Source organism: Ambystoma mexicanum, chromosome 4q (genome assembly GCF_040938575.1).
Source record: "Ambystoma mexicanum isolate Mex_15411 chromosome 4q, UKY_AmexF1_1, whole genome shotgun sequence".
Taxonomy (NCBI): Eukaryota; Metazoa; Chordata; class Amphibia; order Caudata; family Ambystomatidae; genus Ambystoma; species Ambystoma mexicanum.
In genome coordinates, this window is record NC_090928.1 from 644,541,964 (window position 1) to 644,559,697 (window position 17,734).

General features: G+C 42.5%; 1 protein-coding gene across 5 annotated transcripts in view; it reads right to left on the reverse strand.

Annotated features, from left to right (window-relative positions):
- The window catches only part of EHBP1 (EH domain binding protein 1), a 2,510,899-nt gene that overhangs the window by 1,700,297 nt on the left and 792,868 nt on the right, over window positions 1–17,734 (reverse strand). For 3 of the 5 annotated variants that reach the window (XM_069608212.1, XM_069608214.1, XM_069608211.1), the window contains exons 7-8: window positions 7,886–7,990; window positions 6,993–7,115 (exon numbers count right to left, since the gene is read on the reverse strand). In XM_069608212.1, the coding sequence (XP_069464313.1) occupies window positions 6,993–7,115; window positions 7,886–7,990 (228 nt within the window). The remainder of the gene's footprint in view (window positions 1–6,992; window positions 7,116–7,885; window positions 7,991–17,734) is intronic. The other 2 variants (XM_069608215.1, XM_069608213.1) reach the window with 1 other exon arrangement.

Below are 17,734 nucleotides of genomic sequence, written 5' to 3' on the forward strand. Positions count from 1 at the left end.
AGTACAAAGAAATAAATCTCTGAATTAAAATATACCTATTCACCTTTAAGACTCAAGCGCTTTTTCAAATTAATGAGAGCTGATGCATATTGAATAACCCATCGAAACAATTAAATGTAATAGAATAAAAACAGTTAAAGAGAAAATGGAATAAGAAAATAGAATTCTACATATGATTATATGTATTACATGTGTATTTATGATATTTATTGTTGATTTATTTTACTTACTATATTTATTGATAGTCATTGTATTTAATATATATCAATACAATAGATGCATAGAAAAAGACCACTATAACATATCTCCATGTATATAATATAAACATGCTTATTTATTAGCTGGAAGGAAGTTAAAACCATTTTTACAACTTGCAAAGTTTAACAAAACTAACCAACTTTATGAAGTTGCAACATTGTTAATTTTGAAGAATTCTGCCAGCAGATTAAACTCTGCAAGTCACCATTGATAACCTGGTGCTCTTTGTCCCATTACAACCCTGGGTGGGGGAGCCAGGGTTGTAAGGTGGCTAGGAACGCGGGCTGACACTACCAGTGGAAGCCCGCGTTCCAAGCTGCCTGATGGCTGTTGTTGTTTGTTTATTTATATAGCGCACCAAGCCCTGAGGCATCCGGGCGCATTACTTACAGTACAAATGTTACACAAATACACACACAAAGTTAATCAGAATACAAACATAGAAAGTGGAAGAAATAGTACAGGCAGACAAGGTGGTGGAAAACATTCTTAATTCTCATCCGTGAGAAGCCAGATTTTTACATTTTTTCTGAATAAGTTGAAGGATGGTTCTGATCTTAAGGTTGAGGGCAGGGTGTTCCATAATTTAGCTGCAAGTAGTTGGAAACTGCTACCCCCAGCTTACTGGAGCTTAAAGCTGTGGATCTTTAGGCAGTGTGTTTGTGAGGACCTTGTAGGACGGTCAGAGGTGTTTATGGAGAATTTGTCAGTTAGGTAACTAGGGTGCAAGGTTGGCGAGGCACTTATGTATAAGTGATACGTTTTTTAAATGCAATCCTCTGGTTGACAGAGATCCAGTGCGTATTATGTCTGATTTCAGCTATGTGGTGACCTCTTGGGATATTCAACGCTGATCTAAGGGCATTATTTTGGATTACTTGCAATTTTTTTAGGTTACGCTTGTTCGTACCTAGATAAAGCGCATTGCAATAGTCTATTGTAGAGAGAACTAGTGAACTAGCAATCGATATGCAGTTATTTGTCGATAAAAATGGTCTACAGGCATTAATTAACTTGCAGGTGTAGGCAGGGGAGGAAGCTGTCACATTGATTTGTCTTGTCAGGGTGAGTCCAGATATACGCCTAGCATTTTCACATCTTTAAATACCTTAATGGTATTGCCGTCAATGTTGAAGGATGTGTACTGATCGTCTAGTCTGTTGAGTCTTGTTTGGGATCCTAAGAGGAGTAACTCGGAATTGTTGATGAGGCAGAGAACGTGCTTTGCCATCCATGTTTGTATAATGAGGTAAATGTCATTTAGCACTTTGGAGACCATCTTGTAGTCCTCTGTGATCGGGATGAGTATGTGGGTGTCATCTGCATAGTTCGTATAGGTGACACCCAAATGGTCAAGTTCGTCGAAGAGAGGCTTTGTGAACATGTTGTAAATTGTTGGTGACACGTAGGAACCTTGTGGAACTCCACATGTGACTGGTGATGGCTCGGCTGAAGCGGAGAGTGCCAAGACCCTCATGGATCTATTATCTAAGAATGACTGTATCCAGGAGTTATATTTGTCAGAGAAGTATACTGCTGTTGAAAGGTGGTTACATAAGACTTTATGATTTACTAAGTCAAAGGCAGCTGAGAGGTCTACTAGTAGTAAAAGGGCTAGTTTGCCATTGTCTTTTAAATTGTCCATTTGAATCTTTAGGTCAATTAAGGCCGTTTCAGCACCGTGTCTAGGTCTGAAACCAGATTGTCTGAGACCCAAAAGTTTGTTTTTCTCGAGATGTTCCTGAATCTGCAGATAGGCAGCTCTATCTAGAATGTTCAAGAAAAATTGTACTGCTGTAATTGGTCTAAAGTTTGTGGGAATATTAGGGTCCAACGTGGGTGTTTTTAATAAAGGAAGGACCCAAGCATCTTTCAAATTAGTTGAGACTATGCTCATTTTAAAAGAGGTGTTAATTAAGAGTGGTGATGAAGGGAGCCAGTTCCTTTACTACCTCTTTGATGATAGGAACATGGCACGAGTCTCTGTGGGATCGTGAAGGTTTCAGATGTGAGATTATGTCCTCAACCGCTTTGCTGGAGAGGGGCGAGAAGTTGAATAGCTCATGTGCGTTAGGCTGTGGTGTAAAGGGTAGTGGTCTATGTCCTGGGAGAGGCTACGTTTTTTGGACTATTTTATCTTGCAACATCATTATTTTGTCAAATAAAGCATTCTGGATGTTGGTACACCAAGTAGTATCTTTAGTACAAGTGTCTGGTGAAGAGGAGGGGGATTCCAACTCTCTCAATATGTTGAATAATTCTTTTGCACTAGATTTTGCTTTAGAAATTCACTCGTTGTAGGTGGCTTTTTTAGTCTGGAAAATGACCTCTTTGTAATGAGTAGATACTTTTAGGAATTTATTTTTGTTAGGGGATGAAGGGTAGTTCTTCCCCTGCATTGCTCTTGTTTGTGCGTAAAGTTGTAAGGTGAGGGGTAAACCATGAATTTAGATGGTCCCGTGGTTTAGCTTTACGCATTTTTAGTGGTGCAATAGTATTAATGGCATTAAGTATGGTGAGGTTGTAGAAGTCTACTAGAGTGGTAGGGTTAGAGTTAGTAGGTGAAAAGTCAATGATCGGCTGATGCAAGGGAAGTAGTTTCTCCACTGTTATGTTGTTGTTCCTCGTATAGGTGGGAGGAGCAAGTGGTGAAAGGTGGTTCATATGATTATCTTTCTTTATGGTGAATGAGCAAGGTGGTGGTCCGACCAGGCGCATGGTGTGTTGGAAAGAATCTAATTCTGTAATGGTGGTAGCGAGGGCTAGCGCCTTATCATCTTTAGGGTCCTGAAAACCTAGGTTGAAGTCATCCAATAGTATGATCTGGGAACTGGGTTTGGTTTTAGTTCCCTCTCCCTCCCCACATCCCACTTACCTGATTGCAGTGGCGGGCATCTGCTGCCGCAGCTCCTTTCCCTGTGTGGCCGCCATGGAAATGGAAGAGGGGCTCCGTGTGGGGCCCGCCTTCCAATTCCCTGCCGGCCATGTTGGTATAATATTTTCTCTCCGAGGATGAGCCGCCACATTGGATGAGTCGCAAGCACTATTTTTTTTACAAACCACAACATATGGCTCCAATGCAGCTCGTCCACATTTTCAAGTGTCATCAATAGCAATTAAAAAGGATGGCCAACTTATTGTTACTGGTTAGAATTGGCTGAAATGTCCATGTAACCAACATGGGCCAGAACAGGAATCAATACCACAAAGCATATGTTTTCCTCAAGGGACAAGAAAGTGATTGCCATTCAAAATGGCAAAATACTTTTTCATTGCCAAAGGAGAAACTTCAAGGAGTGACAAATACGCTAAGATTCAATAACTAGAAGTCCTGTATCACATGTCAAAGATCACAAATGAGGCCCAACATGTTTGATCGTCAACGGCAATATTCAATGAATACCCACACACCTCTTTAATATGAAATGATGGACTTCTTTGCTGCCTGCATGACTGTCAAGTTCCCTCATTTAGATGAAGGTGGTTAGCTGCTAAATCCTCAGGAACCAAGAGCTCAACAACTGAGGTAAGCACAGGAACATCAGTACTGTCGTTTAAGACAATATATTTCTCTTGTGGGAAAAATGCATGATTCTCTCTTCAGAGGTCTGAGAAAATGTGTTTGACCAAGAATAGAGCATATTGAAAATACCCAGTTCAGTTATGGAAAGCAAACCAACTGTCGGGTGTCCCTAGGTTTTGAAGACATAACCTGGCCCCCCAGGGTCTAGTCGCCATGTCTTTGTTTTTTAAAAATGTCTACAGATAGTGCCTTCTATCATATTCTTGAATGCCTACCACAGTTCAACATGTAAGCCGACAGTCCATATACAAGGATGGATCAGGTGCCTCACGGTTTGCTGAATTTCAGCACTGCAGTTGTGTTTTAGGTATACATCAGAACTGCATTCCTATGAAAAGGGCAGCAAAATGGATTAACGGGCCACAAATAAAATGACAGGTAGAATGTAGAGATGGGAAACATTTCTTATTCTCTTGACCACAGAGCATGGGTCAGCAATAATGTTATGAACTCTATGGTGACAATGAAAACCTGACATTGTCACCACAGAGTTCACCTAAAGACCTAAAGATAGCGAGTAGTCTTCACATCGTGATCCACTAGGCTAGGACTTGAAGTTCTGGCAGAGTGAAGATGGTCTCTCACTGTGGTATTGCCTCTTTTGCACTGGAACGTTAGAATAGTTGCAGGTATCAGGCAAGCACCTTTGTCTTTCAAGCAGAATTATTAGAATGAAGAAACCCACAGCCCTAGATCTCTCTGGATCCAACAGCGCATTCTGACATGGCATCGCAGACCACACAGCAGTGTACTCTTCATAACCACAGCCCATGAATGGCTTAGGGTGGCTGATGGTACAATTTAGGGTGGTCCAAAAGAACATTCAGAAAGTGAATCATCTCCAGAACTGGTTGCAGGCTGTTAGGTACTGAAAATTCTGGCAGTGCAGGAAGGTTATCAGATTCAGTGTTATCAAGATCCACATGCTACAGAGGCTTTCATTTCTCCTTCAATTGCAACAAGGGGGTTGTAGTTGTACAGTAACCCCTCAACGCTCACACCAGAAGAAAATACAACCCACTAGGGAAAAAGGCCCAGCCCACCTCTTGCAAGGAGAACAAGGTTTAATCTCACAAAAAATACAAGTATGTGCCAGCAAAAAACTCTACTGCCACGGACCGCTCTGGTGAAAACAAACAGCAAGTTATAAAGGTACATAGTGTCACAAGTGATGTAAATCACATAGGTTACAAATCCAGGTAGCTGGTTGGTGCGACCCTATACACCTATAGCCTGCTCCATACGGGATGTCAGGCGATTGGTCCCAGCATCTTCTGTCCATCTTCTTCCATGCCAGGATCTTCCTCTTCAGTTATCGGGTACAAAAGCTCCAATTGGCAATCTAGTTATGCAATTCATTATTTTCATAGCTCTACAGTGCACCTGGTACCAAGAACATGAGCGAGGTGGATACTTTCGAGGTTGTAATAGCTCCTTCAGAACTACGTAAACCCCTGTTCCAATCCCAGACACGCCGGTGCCTCCACAACTTTCCCACCCACAGTCCTAAATGTGTTGCCTTCTCCCCAGGCACCTCACAGCACAAATTAAACGAACTAACAGTGGGGGCAGCTCATTGATTCGCCATTTTATAGTTTTATGGTCAGGAGTCTTGGGCTGGTCAGTGCACTCAAATTCTTGTGATCTGGGCTCAGGGGTCCCTGGCTACTATAACTTAGAAATCTGGACTGGGGAAGGCCTGGAATCCTCACCCTCCTTCTTGTGGGGTAGCTCTTCAAAAACCGATTGCTGCCCTCTCTTGGCCTTGCATGGAACATTCATTCTAGGTTACATGCACTAATGATAGAAGATAATCGGAAACGGTGTGTCTTCGATTGAATTAACCTTCTGCAGGGCTGCGAACAAGAGACGTACGTACACCCTGCTAACTCTGGGGACAGAATGAAGCAAACCAGCATAGCCGTTGCACTAGGCCTTAATTTCAAAATGGCGTCTAACTTCTAAAATGGCATCTTACTGCATACGTGAAGTTAATACAAAAATTCACTATGTTTCCACTACAATCCAAGTTCTACAGGGGCCCCCCTACGTCCCCTCCATTCTCCCAGTTCCCAGACAACATCTCCTCATACAATCGTCTTGTTTGAAATTGCCGAGGGGCCAGGACTACCGCCCCTGCTCCCCAACGTTGTCTTGGGTTAGGTCAAATGAAGAACATAGACCACACTAAAAATTAAAGTAGAAACACCACCCGAGACTGGAATAGTGGGTCCACTGTGACACAGAATCATCCATTAACATTACATTTAGGCCAAAAATAAAGAATCTTGACATGACTATTTGCACAACCCCTAGCCTCGTAGTACAAACTGAATATTCTGCCAGTGGCCTTCCCAAATTGAAAGGCGGAAGGGACAATGGCACGGCAAAAAAACCAAAAGATTTTGTTGGCTTACTATTACGCTGTCCATTTATTTTTATAGCTGTATAATGTAATCTAGTTAGTGCATCATTATCATTTTCATTACACCTAGTTAGTATATCATTGTCGGTTTCCATCAGATCCACTTTACTTATTGTTGTTAGTTTACATTATTCCTAGTTATCAAATTAAAATATGCCAAGAAGGGACCGAGAATATGCACCCAGTCTCTCTCTCTCTGACAGACACACACATCCACACCCACTGAAGTCAAAGTATGTTATGCCACAAGCCACGGCATGTCATTTCTGATAAGTGTTCTCGCGCTCTGAAACACTTGTGTACGAGCGTGATAGAAATAAAATATCAATATCAAAAGTGTGATGTTTACAGTAGTATTCTATCTAGTAAGTGCTATGATTGATAGTCACAGTACTATTGACATTCCCAGTAAGCTCCCAGTCCAACATTCCCGGTAAACTTCCATATTACACAATGTCAGCAAAAGCCCCAAATACCCTGGAGCGTACCCATCATCTTTAAGGTGACACCAGCTTTGCTGATAGCGCCTACTAAACGTAAGCAGAGGTGGAGGAGGCTTCCAGCCCTGGGTGCCCAGCTACCGAACACTGCGACCAGTTGCGATTCTGCAGCTCTACAAAGTTCGAGCAGCCCAATAATCAGGATGCTGCTACTTCTAATCTCAAGCCCCGAGAGACTTGGCACAGCCCATGCAACATCCAAGGCCTGCCGCAAAGTCATTATTACCTTCAGCATCCAGCTCCCCAAAGGGATTGAGTTCTGCCACATCCGAGTCTCCAAATGGGTTTAAGCTTGAATGGTCCAAATCACGCACCTCTTCGTCCAGGAAGTGAAGCTTATTGATGAGTTCTGGAAACATATGCAAATACAGATTAAATGCACTACTTGTGGCATGCTAGGCTCTGAAACATTCATTGAGCGTTTAAACAGGTCCAGAAAATTAAGAACCACAAACCCAGTAAAAAATAATGTACAATCACAACATCAATTGCCTAAATAAATGTAGTTTGTAGTACACCAGCATTTATGGAGGCCAGCTGCAATCCATTTTGTGTGTTTGGGACTTGCACTTAGTTTGTATATAATAAGAAAATAGGAAGATGATTTTTAAGTTAAGTTGTTAAATGATTGTCAGAGGTATGGCATACGTCGAATAGATGTTACTGTGTATACGTATATTGATATACAACCATTGATATGAACATATGCATGTATGTATATTAGAACCACATATGCACGTCTACATCTGAACGTATACATGTATTAAGTATACATTCAGAGGCATATTGAAACTGAATGCATTATACACCCGATGGATTCTGTTCGCCACATTCTGAATGTTTGCCTTCTTCAGAAATATCTCCTGAGAAGGAGCATTTGGGGGCTTCGCTTGCCTTTTTGCAGCAAGGAGCCATCCAGGCAGTGCAACGGTTCAATGTCCTAGAAATTACTGTTCTGAGAGATTGTTCTTGTTCGGTGTACTACAAATTACTGAAGACTGCACTGATGAGAGGGGCACAAAGGCACAAGTGACAGGTGAATGCAAGCATGATTGAAAAGGCAGGAGGGCACAGTAAACAGACATTCAGAGAGAGAAAGAAAGAGGACAGCTTAGAGACCTTCAGAGGGGCGGGCTGATTTAGCTGAAGGCATATTTGCTTGCTTTGTGCAGTCCTCGTGATCTTCATCTAAGCTGCTCAGAGCATTCAACTGGTTTACAATTTCTGTAAACAGAAACCAGTCAAGAGAACTATAAGGTAGGGTCGCTGTGGAGAAAGGAAGCAGAGGCATGCCAGCTCTACACAGGGGCATGGGAGAGGTAGACAGGCGGAGGAGGAAAGGGAGAGAAGACACTTACTCTGCATATATCAGGACATCACAACCAAAGCTGCATTGTTATGGAGCACAGTTATACAGATAAGCACCATTTTAATGGATAAAAGGAATACGCTTGAAATCCCTTTAAGGTCGTCAGAAGCAAATAAATATTAACAGCAGCATAAAAGTAATCATAATGCTTAGAGAACAGTGCAAGAAATGTAGTTTGGTTACAAATAACTTGTTATTTCGAGACTAGTTAATAATCATATAGCTTCACTTTCAAAAGTGCTTAATGCCTGCTTCCTTTCACTTCCAAGCACTAACTGTAGGTTGTTCTCCTAGTTAGTGGTACTCAATTTATCGAACTTGGAAGAAAGGAGGGCTGAGTGGGCCCTGTCGAACTTCAAACCTGTGACTGAACGATGCTCACAAATCTATGAAGCATGCACATAACTCATTGAGCTACCTTTTCAACATTATCAATTGGATTTGAAAACACGAACAATCGACTACTTTTTAATAGGCAATATAATCAGACAAGCACGTCTAATTGTACTGCTTTTCAAAAGACAAATATACAATTAGTAAATCATACTCCAAAGAACACAAGCGCATGATCGAGCCATCGTGGGCACATTTTCATTCACTGCAATGACATAACTAACTGGAGATATAAAGCGGGCTGGATTATTTCACAGGGGCAGCAATGCCCACATGATCCCTCTAGTCTGGGGGCATAAGTGTGCAGAAGTCGGAGTCGGACACAAGGGTGGCATGATTTTGGGTAAAGACTTTTATTAAAGAAAAAAGCGTTGGAAAAATACCTATTTGTCCCTAAAACTAAGAGTATTTCCCTGCCTCTAAAAAAACCAATGAATATGTCACATAGTGCAAAACTAAAACAGTCTCCATCATGTCCAAAGAAAACCTACTTCTGCCCTAACACTAATATCCTGCTATAACTGTGCAAGGAATGTCTTCACTTCAAATAAACAGTATTCGTGGGGTGCTCAGTAAACCTAAAAGTCTCCAGCCTCGCTGTAATAAAGTGATCCAAAAATAATGTTCCAAAATTAGGATGCTGCTTCTTTCCCTAAATTTATTATCCTTCCAAATAACTGGATCGTACACAAAGAATTATGTCTTACATTCCCAGTCCATCAATCTATCTAATTTGGCACACTCCTCTACCAAGTAAAGGTTTTGCTTTAACAATTCCAGAGTATTTGTTCCCCTGGTTTCCAATCTTCTAGGTGATAGCAAGTGCCAGACTTGCAAAAGTGGTTCTCATAAAATGTCTCTTTTTTCTGGGTCCCAGACCTTCCTGGCTTTGGACTTAGGTTACTGATATGGGGGCGGGTCCCAGCCTTGCACAGGTCCTTCTCTGCCCCCTGGTTCACTCTCCTGCCAAGTATGCAACTCCATGGATTGGATGTCTCGGGAGGATAGCTGAGCAGCTAGGTGCTAGCCTTGGAAGCAGGACACGGAGCAACACAGGTTTGATCCCCGGGCCCGCGCTTAGAAACCTCTGGTTATTAAGGTTGTTCTAAATAACATATCATATCATTGAAATAAAAATTGGATAAGCAGGAGCTAAAAGCAGCTCCTGGGTATCCCACGTTAACCAGTGACCAGGAACTACCACTGGGGAACCAGGAGCTAGTCCATAACGATCCACAAATCTAACTTCTAAGTCAGATGCATGCATATCCCTTAATTATTTATGACCCATTATGCTTTAAATATATAAATGTGTCCTAATGGTTATTTATAAATGTTCCCAAATGCACAAAGTTAAATTGACATATGTGTGTTTGTTCTGCATCAGTTGGAATGGGGAGCCACACGCAGCTCCTGATAGCTGTTGGTGTCAAGCTAATCACGCTCCACTAAACTTCAAGCAGGAGCTAAATAGCTCCCAGCTCCCTTCAATTTCGAACCCTGCAACTCCATGGTCTCAGACCCTCTGCTTCTCGCTTGTGTCTTTGGGTGCACGTCCCAGACTCTCAGGTTCACTGCCCCTTGGTTCAGTCTGCTGCCAAATATGCAACTCTCTAGCTTCCCTAGACCGCCAATGACTACTGGCAAACCCGGGTACCAGTTTTCCTTCTCTTTACAGGTACCAGTGCTTCTCCAGTCGCTGCGTTCCTCTTTGAGGCTGCATCGGTTCTGCAGGAGTCTCTCCAGCCGGCTGCATGTCCTGCCTTGAAAGTCGCAAAGAGAGCCTGTGGTTCCCGGAGTCCAGTATTGGAAGCAACGCGAACAGTCCCTCCAGTATGGACTGCATTCAGGTTCTCCTCCTTAGTTCGCAGCTTCTTCCCCTTTGGCTTCTCTCTGCATTCCCGGTGCAGGAGTCCTGCAGGTCTGCCTCAGAGGATCATTCACCTTAATGCCTTGCACACTGCTGGTGCTCAAGGGTTCCCCTACTCCCTGGAAGGCACCCTCGTTTTCTTGGTTCTCCAAGTGAGGGAGACTCCAGCTCCTGTCAGTTCCCCACAGTCTGCTGGGGTGCAAGGGTTCCTGGTCCCCTCTCTCTCTGGATAGTGCAGTAGTCCACAGCTTCCTCTCTTGCAACACCAAATTCCTTCTCCTTGGGGGAGGGCTTCTCTCTCACTTCCTGAGTCTGTCTTTCTTTTTATACTGGCTCTGGCCAATAGGACTTGAGAAAGCACTAGACTGCTGAATGTGATTCTTACAGGTAATTCTCTTTCCTCTACACTTCTCACTTGTCACAGTACTGACCTTGTTGGAAAACCTTGCACAGTTATGGAGAATGAACATGCAGGACAACCCCAGCAAGCATGTAGTGGGAAGTAGGGATATGTCCTGTTAATAGGCGCATATGGCATACAGTCCCTGTAAGTATATTCATTTAAAAATGCTTGACAAAATATTGGCAGGAGCTGCCACCATATCTAGTAATGTGACGAATTAGGAGAATGCCTATCAATTCCTACCGACCCGGCTCAATATAATGAATAGCTCTATCTGTCTGTATTGCTGGAGGAACTACGGTCTGAGGCGAGGGTGGACTTCCTACACCGTTGATGACATTGTGATACGGCCAAGAGGCCCATGGCCTCTTCTGGTCGGAAGTGCTCACCTTTATCAGGGATATTACGGGATCTGAGATACCCTTGGATCCAATAGTGGTTCTACTAGGTGAATCAGTGGAACCCATCTACGCAATGAGGGGCTCCAGGTCTAGGCTTTTCTCTCACCTATTATTGGCTGCACGTATTGCACTGGCTAGAAACTGGAGGTTGGTGGAGGGACCACAGCTTAATGTTTGGTGGCCCAAGGGTTGGGAGATTGCAGTAATAGAAAAGGTGTATGCTACCTCCATGGGCTGTCTGCCCAAGTATGTAGTGACGTAGCTTCCCCTGCACAAATTTAGCAAACGATAATCCCCTTTGATCTGTCAGGCCGCAATTTGTGCACCGTTTGTATCATTGATATAAAAGACAGTGTGCTAGTTTTGGAGTGTTGCTCTTAAGTCTGTCTCATTGTCATTACCTGCGCATTCCTGTCATATTTAACAGTATATTTTTTGTTTTGAGACCCCCCCACGCTTTGCTTTATTTCCTTTTATGTTTTTTTTCTTGTATTTACTTTTATTTTGGATTTGTTATACTTTGTATACTTGTATTGTTCACAAGATAAAGCCTTCTAAAAAATCTAGAAAGGGGAACTGTTGAGCCATGCTCAAGATGTAGCCTCTAGATGTGAGCTCCAGCTTTCAAAAGGTGCATTGTGGTAAGGATTGTGGTGCACTTCCCGTTGTTCAGGGTCACTCCATTATCCCCAATAGTTTAATGTCCTCCAAAGGTAGGGGCTTCTTCCGGCACTCCGACAACACCCTAGAGCAGTGAATGTGGTTGAAGAGCTCCCTGAAGCTGCACACCAGAGCTCAAGGAGCCCGAGGTAGGCATCACAGCTCTGCAACATTCCTGGGAGGATGGCACAGCTGCACTCAACAATTGAGGCCTACAGCAGTGGCACCCTCCCAGGAGTGAAGCTGCCTTTCAATGAAGGGGCGCGCTATGGCTACTGGGCCCGGAAAACCTATTAACAACCTGTACGTGTTCTGATGATGTGTGTGATCAGAGCTGTGGCAATGGCAACCTCATCCTGGGACTAGGGACAGCCCAAAGTTAAAACACTCGCCCCCTACATAGGGGAGACCTTAAGCAGCAGTCTTCCTTAAGCTGCAGATGTGATCTGTCATCCTGTCTGGAGGAAGAGACCTGAGGCTGGACCAGTCAGAGAAACTGACTTTTGTGACTCAGGCAGGAATCAAGTGACATAGCCCAGATACAGGCTGCCCGTACTGATATATACAACTGGTGGGGTTCGAGAGATGGAGGCCTGGGGGTGGGTGGCAGTTAATGCATGGTTCCCCTAATTTTAATCAAGACAAATGTTGACTCACCAGTTTGGTGGGGGAGAAGCGCTAAGCAAGACCACATGATATGATTTGATTAGTGGTCAAGGGAGGTTGAAACTAGGCCCGCCCATTGTGGAATCGCCATTTCAGCTTTATGAGCTCTATGAGGGTGGCCAATAGACCACAGGGGGCTTGGTGGCTTTACCCTAGATACAGGCTAGGGCGGATAGTACTTTTGCTCCTAGCTCCCTGTTCCTGCACATCACTACACTACAGTACAGTGCAGTTCTGAGAATGACAACACCTCCAACCCAGTGAGAGGTCTGCCATGGTCACTCTGGAGTTGATAAATATGAGAGGATCTGAGAACCAAGCATTCCAAACCACTGCTGTCAGATGAGTCTTCGGACAAATAAGGGGACCCATCTATCACTGAACCCTATTCTGCACAGATATATGAACTTCAAACTAATATTGCCAAGGATAGCACAGCAATTAAGACTAAGATGAAGGAAACAAGTGCCGACTTGGCTAGGATCACTCGGAGGATTTAAGAAGTGGAAGGTACATTCGTGGGCATTGTAGATAGACTACTTACAGCCCAAGAGAAAAGTCCTCCCCAGTTGATAGAAACAGTGTAAACTAAAGGTTGGATGATTTAGAATCTCACAAACAGAGGAACATTCTTATTCTCTGAATTGCAACTGAATGAGATTACAGAGAAAGCAGCCAAGACCGGCCATCATTCGCTTCCCGCTATTTTCGGTGAGGTGAAAGGTTCTTCAGCTTTCGAGGGAAATAGCCATTATCAAGTGTGAGGGTCACAATCTGGGATTCATCAAAGACCTTGTAACTAACATGTTAGAGAAGAGATGATTCACGGAAGTGAAGAGGACAATTCAAGAGAAGGACTACAACCTGGGGCTTCCTGCTGGTTGCCCAGTGATTTCGGCTTAATGGCAGACAATATGACATTTCAAATCCAAAGGGGATTTTAAAACTACTGGAAATGTATGACAGGGGCTGTAGACTTCAATCCCTGAGGGAATCCCAACCTCACAAATATCAAACCAGCAAACAATCCCACGCACATTCTTTTCAGAACCCCAGTAGAGGTAGGTTCTTTATGCATGGAAAAGACATTGATGGAGAGAAACTTTATCACTCCGGATTGCAGGTAAACAGAGGGAAGATACAACTACTTCTGGGAGATTACTCTCCTGATATTACTTATGATTACTGGATAGAATACCCAGGCTCCATTTTCAGATACTTACTCATGTATTCTTTTAGTGAAAACTCTTCAGTTCAGATAGAACTTCCAATCATTGACCATTGGAATAGTCACCACAACTATATTGTTCCTGACCCAGGTAGGTGTTGTTGAGTCTTTTACTGTTCTGTATTTACTGAAAAGATGTTGAGTACATATATGGACAACATAGGTAGTGGGGTTTTACAAATTCTATGCATAAATTCATCTTTCAGAAAAACAGTGACTGTACAAATTAAGGAGGGTTTGAGAGATACTTTATTCTAGGAGAGATTCACATGGATTTCAGGTAGGATAAAAGTAAACTTGAGTGGTTTAGTTAGGACTTTGACGCTTTGCTTACCTAGGTACATTTAGGAGATTAGCACATGAAACATATGGTTATACTGATATGTGTCTCCTAACCTTATTAGATTTGAATAATTTTGATTGTATCACAGACAATAGGAGGAGGATCGGTAGTGTCCTTTCTTTGCTTCTTCTGTGGTTGTAAAAAAATTAAAGACTGGTGTTCTGTTTGTTAAATGTATAAACAAAAAATGGATACATACATTATGTAGAATGTTGATGAGGGTTATTTGTATTTTGTAGAGCCGACCCGGAGGATGGACCCAATGGTCTCAAATGCATTGGGTCTATTTCCTTTGCCTCAAATATGAGAACACGATCAATATTTTTATTCAAAGATATAATTGATGGAGATCATCTACAAGATGTGTAGATGTTATTTCAATTGTTTGTAAACCTTTTTTGAGTTGGTCGAGCATGCAGTAGTATTTACTACATATAAGGCGTCCCCAGTTCTAGTGATGATTCACTAGACTTTCTTTAGGTACCCAAGCCTGGAAACATACCAAATAAGACAAGCTAAGTGACCCAGGAGAGCAACCAAACCAGCAGGATATTTGACCCTTAGAGGGACAGAAGGCCCAGGAGGGTGATCTGTGGCTGAAGGGTAACGGTATCACAGCCCGACAAAACTTCTAAACAAGCTGGTGGATTAGCAGGAGGAGACATTTGTTGGTAGAAATGTGTTCGAAGTATTTACATTGACACAGGAGGGTGACACGCGGCTTCAGTCTGAGAACATCTAAGCTTGACAAGTATCCTAAGCATGGGAGAAGAAGTACTTGGTTTCAGGCAGGGGATTGCCAAGATGCACTGGGCACTATGTGTCTGAGATTGTGATCTGAATCAAGAAGCATGGCCTGCACTGTATACCTTAGACTGCATATTAAATAAGGGAACATGGAGAAGATCAGTTTTTCCCCAGGAAGGTCATTAAGACAGTTATTTCATCCTAATAGCGCAGCTTCTGTATTATATTTTCTTGTTGGATGGCTTTAGCTCGTATTAATCTGGTTAATCCTGACAATTTTCATAAAGGTTGTTTGAACCTCAAACATGATTTGTGTATTATGTTGCTCTGCCGCCACACAGTTGTTGAATATAGTTATATGCCCTTATACTTTCCATGGGCAACTGGATAGTGAAGATCTACTTCCAATACAGAACACAAAATGGTTGGTAGGCTGTCCATCAGAATGTGATTCAGTGAAACCACCGGCACGGCTCTGAACTGTAGATTCTGCCTGTTCTGGAGACAATGCAAGGACCTTGCCACAAAACCAAAATGGTAAACCAGCTTTCACTCTGATCCATCCATTTACACTGCTTAGAATATATACTGAATTATGATAATGCCTCGACTATATAAAGTGCTGAGTTGCTATGAAGTTTTACATGAACATTTATTTCCTGATGCTGAATTCCATTAAGACGGAAGTGATCTTTTGGTGTCCGAGTAGTCTGAAGTACCCAATAGACAACTGTGCCAGCTTTCTTCCCTAATGCTATTGAGATTGGAAACCCTGAAAAATCTTTGGGCTTGGCAAGATACCAAGTAGATAATTTAAATGTAAGTTACTGCTAACGGTTGCTGCTCAGTTGCTGGCTGTTCTTTAATCTGTATGATTTGGCTGTGGGGACAACTGAAATCCCTGATGTAGCAGCGCACGCATTTGCATTTGGTCTAGGGGCCTTAAACTGCCAAATCTTCCAGGGACAGTGGCCAACCAAGTTCTCAGACATTTGTTGATGGAAAATATTCTCCATTTATATGGAGCAAACCAGGAAAGAGACTGCATGGCTAAGTCTATATTAGACACACAAAGTAATGGTATGCTATACACTGCTAACACATCCCATGCGTTACAGTGTGAACTATTAGTTAAATACTTCTGTATTTCAGCAAACACTAGTCTTTGTGTAATTGACCAGTAAGAGTCCTCTGAATAAAGTTTGTATAGGACACATAACATAATGTTGTTTTCTACTATTGTCAAGTGGCTTTTTTATAGGATCTAATTTCAAGAATGCGTATTTTGTTGGCGTGTGGACTGCAGATATGATTGTTTAGTTAGCAGGTACTCACATTAAGCCTGCACTGACATCACTTGCACCCATTTGTACAAATGTCCCTTTTAGTGCATGCAGTGCAGAGCCGATCGAGGTATTCTTGTGAAACTAACAAAAGGGTGGATGAGATGTCCCGTCCTGTTCCAGAATAGACTCTACTCAACAGCATCATATTCTTGGGAAGAGACATTTAATACCTGCATGCTCTTTTGTGTGAAATGTCTGTGTGACTTGAGCTATACAATTTGTAAGAGATGGGTATATCTGGCGTTGTTCGCCATATTCACTTTTGACTTTTTTTATGCAATCACCAACATAAGCAAGAAACAAGGATAAGAATAACTATTTTTATCAATGATTGTATATACATTTTGCAGCACCAGTCAGTGACAGATTATGATCTTCCAAGTGAACTCTGAACTCAGCTATAAATGTAAATGATCTTGCATTGCTACAGAGGGAAACTCCATCTTCTCCCTCCTTCCGTAATATTGTGGATGCAATGTGTTCATCACCAACATCATCCCAATTGTTTTCATACAATATTGAATGAGAAACTAATTGTATACTGAAAATGGCAAGGATGATGTTGCCCATCCTCAAATAACTAACACAATGCTTCTCATCATTATTCGCGAAAAATCTGCTCAACCTGCATTACTTAGTAATATGTTACTGAGGAGGAGAGGACCTTCCCCACTGTCCCACAACAAACATTCTGCTTCATTGTCAGCTATGAAACTAATTAATAGACCAATAAATCCAACGGATGTATTACCCTTTGCTAATAATGATCAATCTGGATGAAAAACTTATTTAATTCAAATGTGTTTCCCTTAAAACATATGAAACATATGGAATTATTAACGGCATACATGCCTGACAATGAAGTAGCTGACATGACAGCCTCCACAGATGAACGAGTTGAGGTGAAGAGGAGTGCTCCAAAATAATTTGTAATATAATATGGTATTTGTATAGCGCCTATTGGCATGGACTCAAAGTGCGTTGGATGAACACCCTTGGAGGACCGAAGTCTGAGGTTAAAGAGATTGGTCTGAGGAGTTTAGAATGTGGGTGTGCATTTTATCCGGTTCAACGGTAGGTAGGGTTGGCTTAGTCCCGTTTAGCGACCCACCTAGAAATGGCTTCTAGTTGGGTGCTGTGAAGTCTATCAGGAGTGTATGTGAGTCAAGGAGACCGTTTATGTGTCCAGCTAGATGGAAATTTTACTGTGGGACTTAGCTGCATTCTAGTGGCAGAGGCAGCGTTTGATATGATATGGAGTAGCAGGTGACTGCAGATGTTTGCGAGTGAGAAGCCGTCCCTGGCAGGGACACAGCTATCTTCCATCGAGATGGGGTGCGATACTTACCCGTGAGTCATGGGTGATTACGTGTTTCATTGACAGCGTGATGGTCCTGTCGTGTTGGTCTACGCGTCTCATTTCTGAGCAAGCTCAGCCTTTTCTTGGAATCTCCTGATGTGACTCATCAATGCCCCTGCCTACCTTCTTGTGTTTCAAAGATACCTCGAGAGGCAAGAGATGATCAACAATGATAATGTACA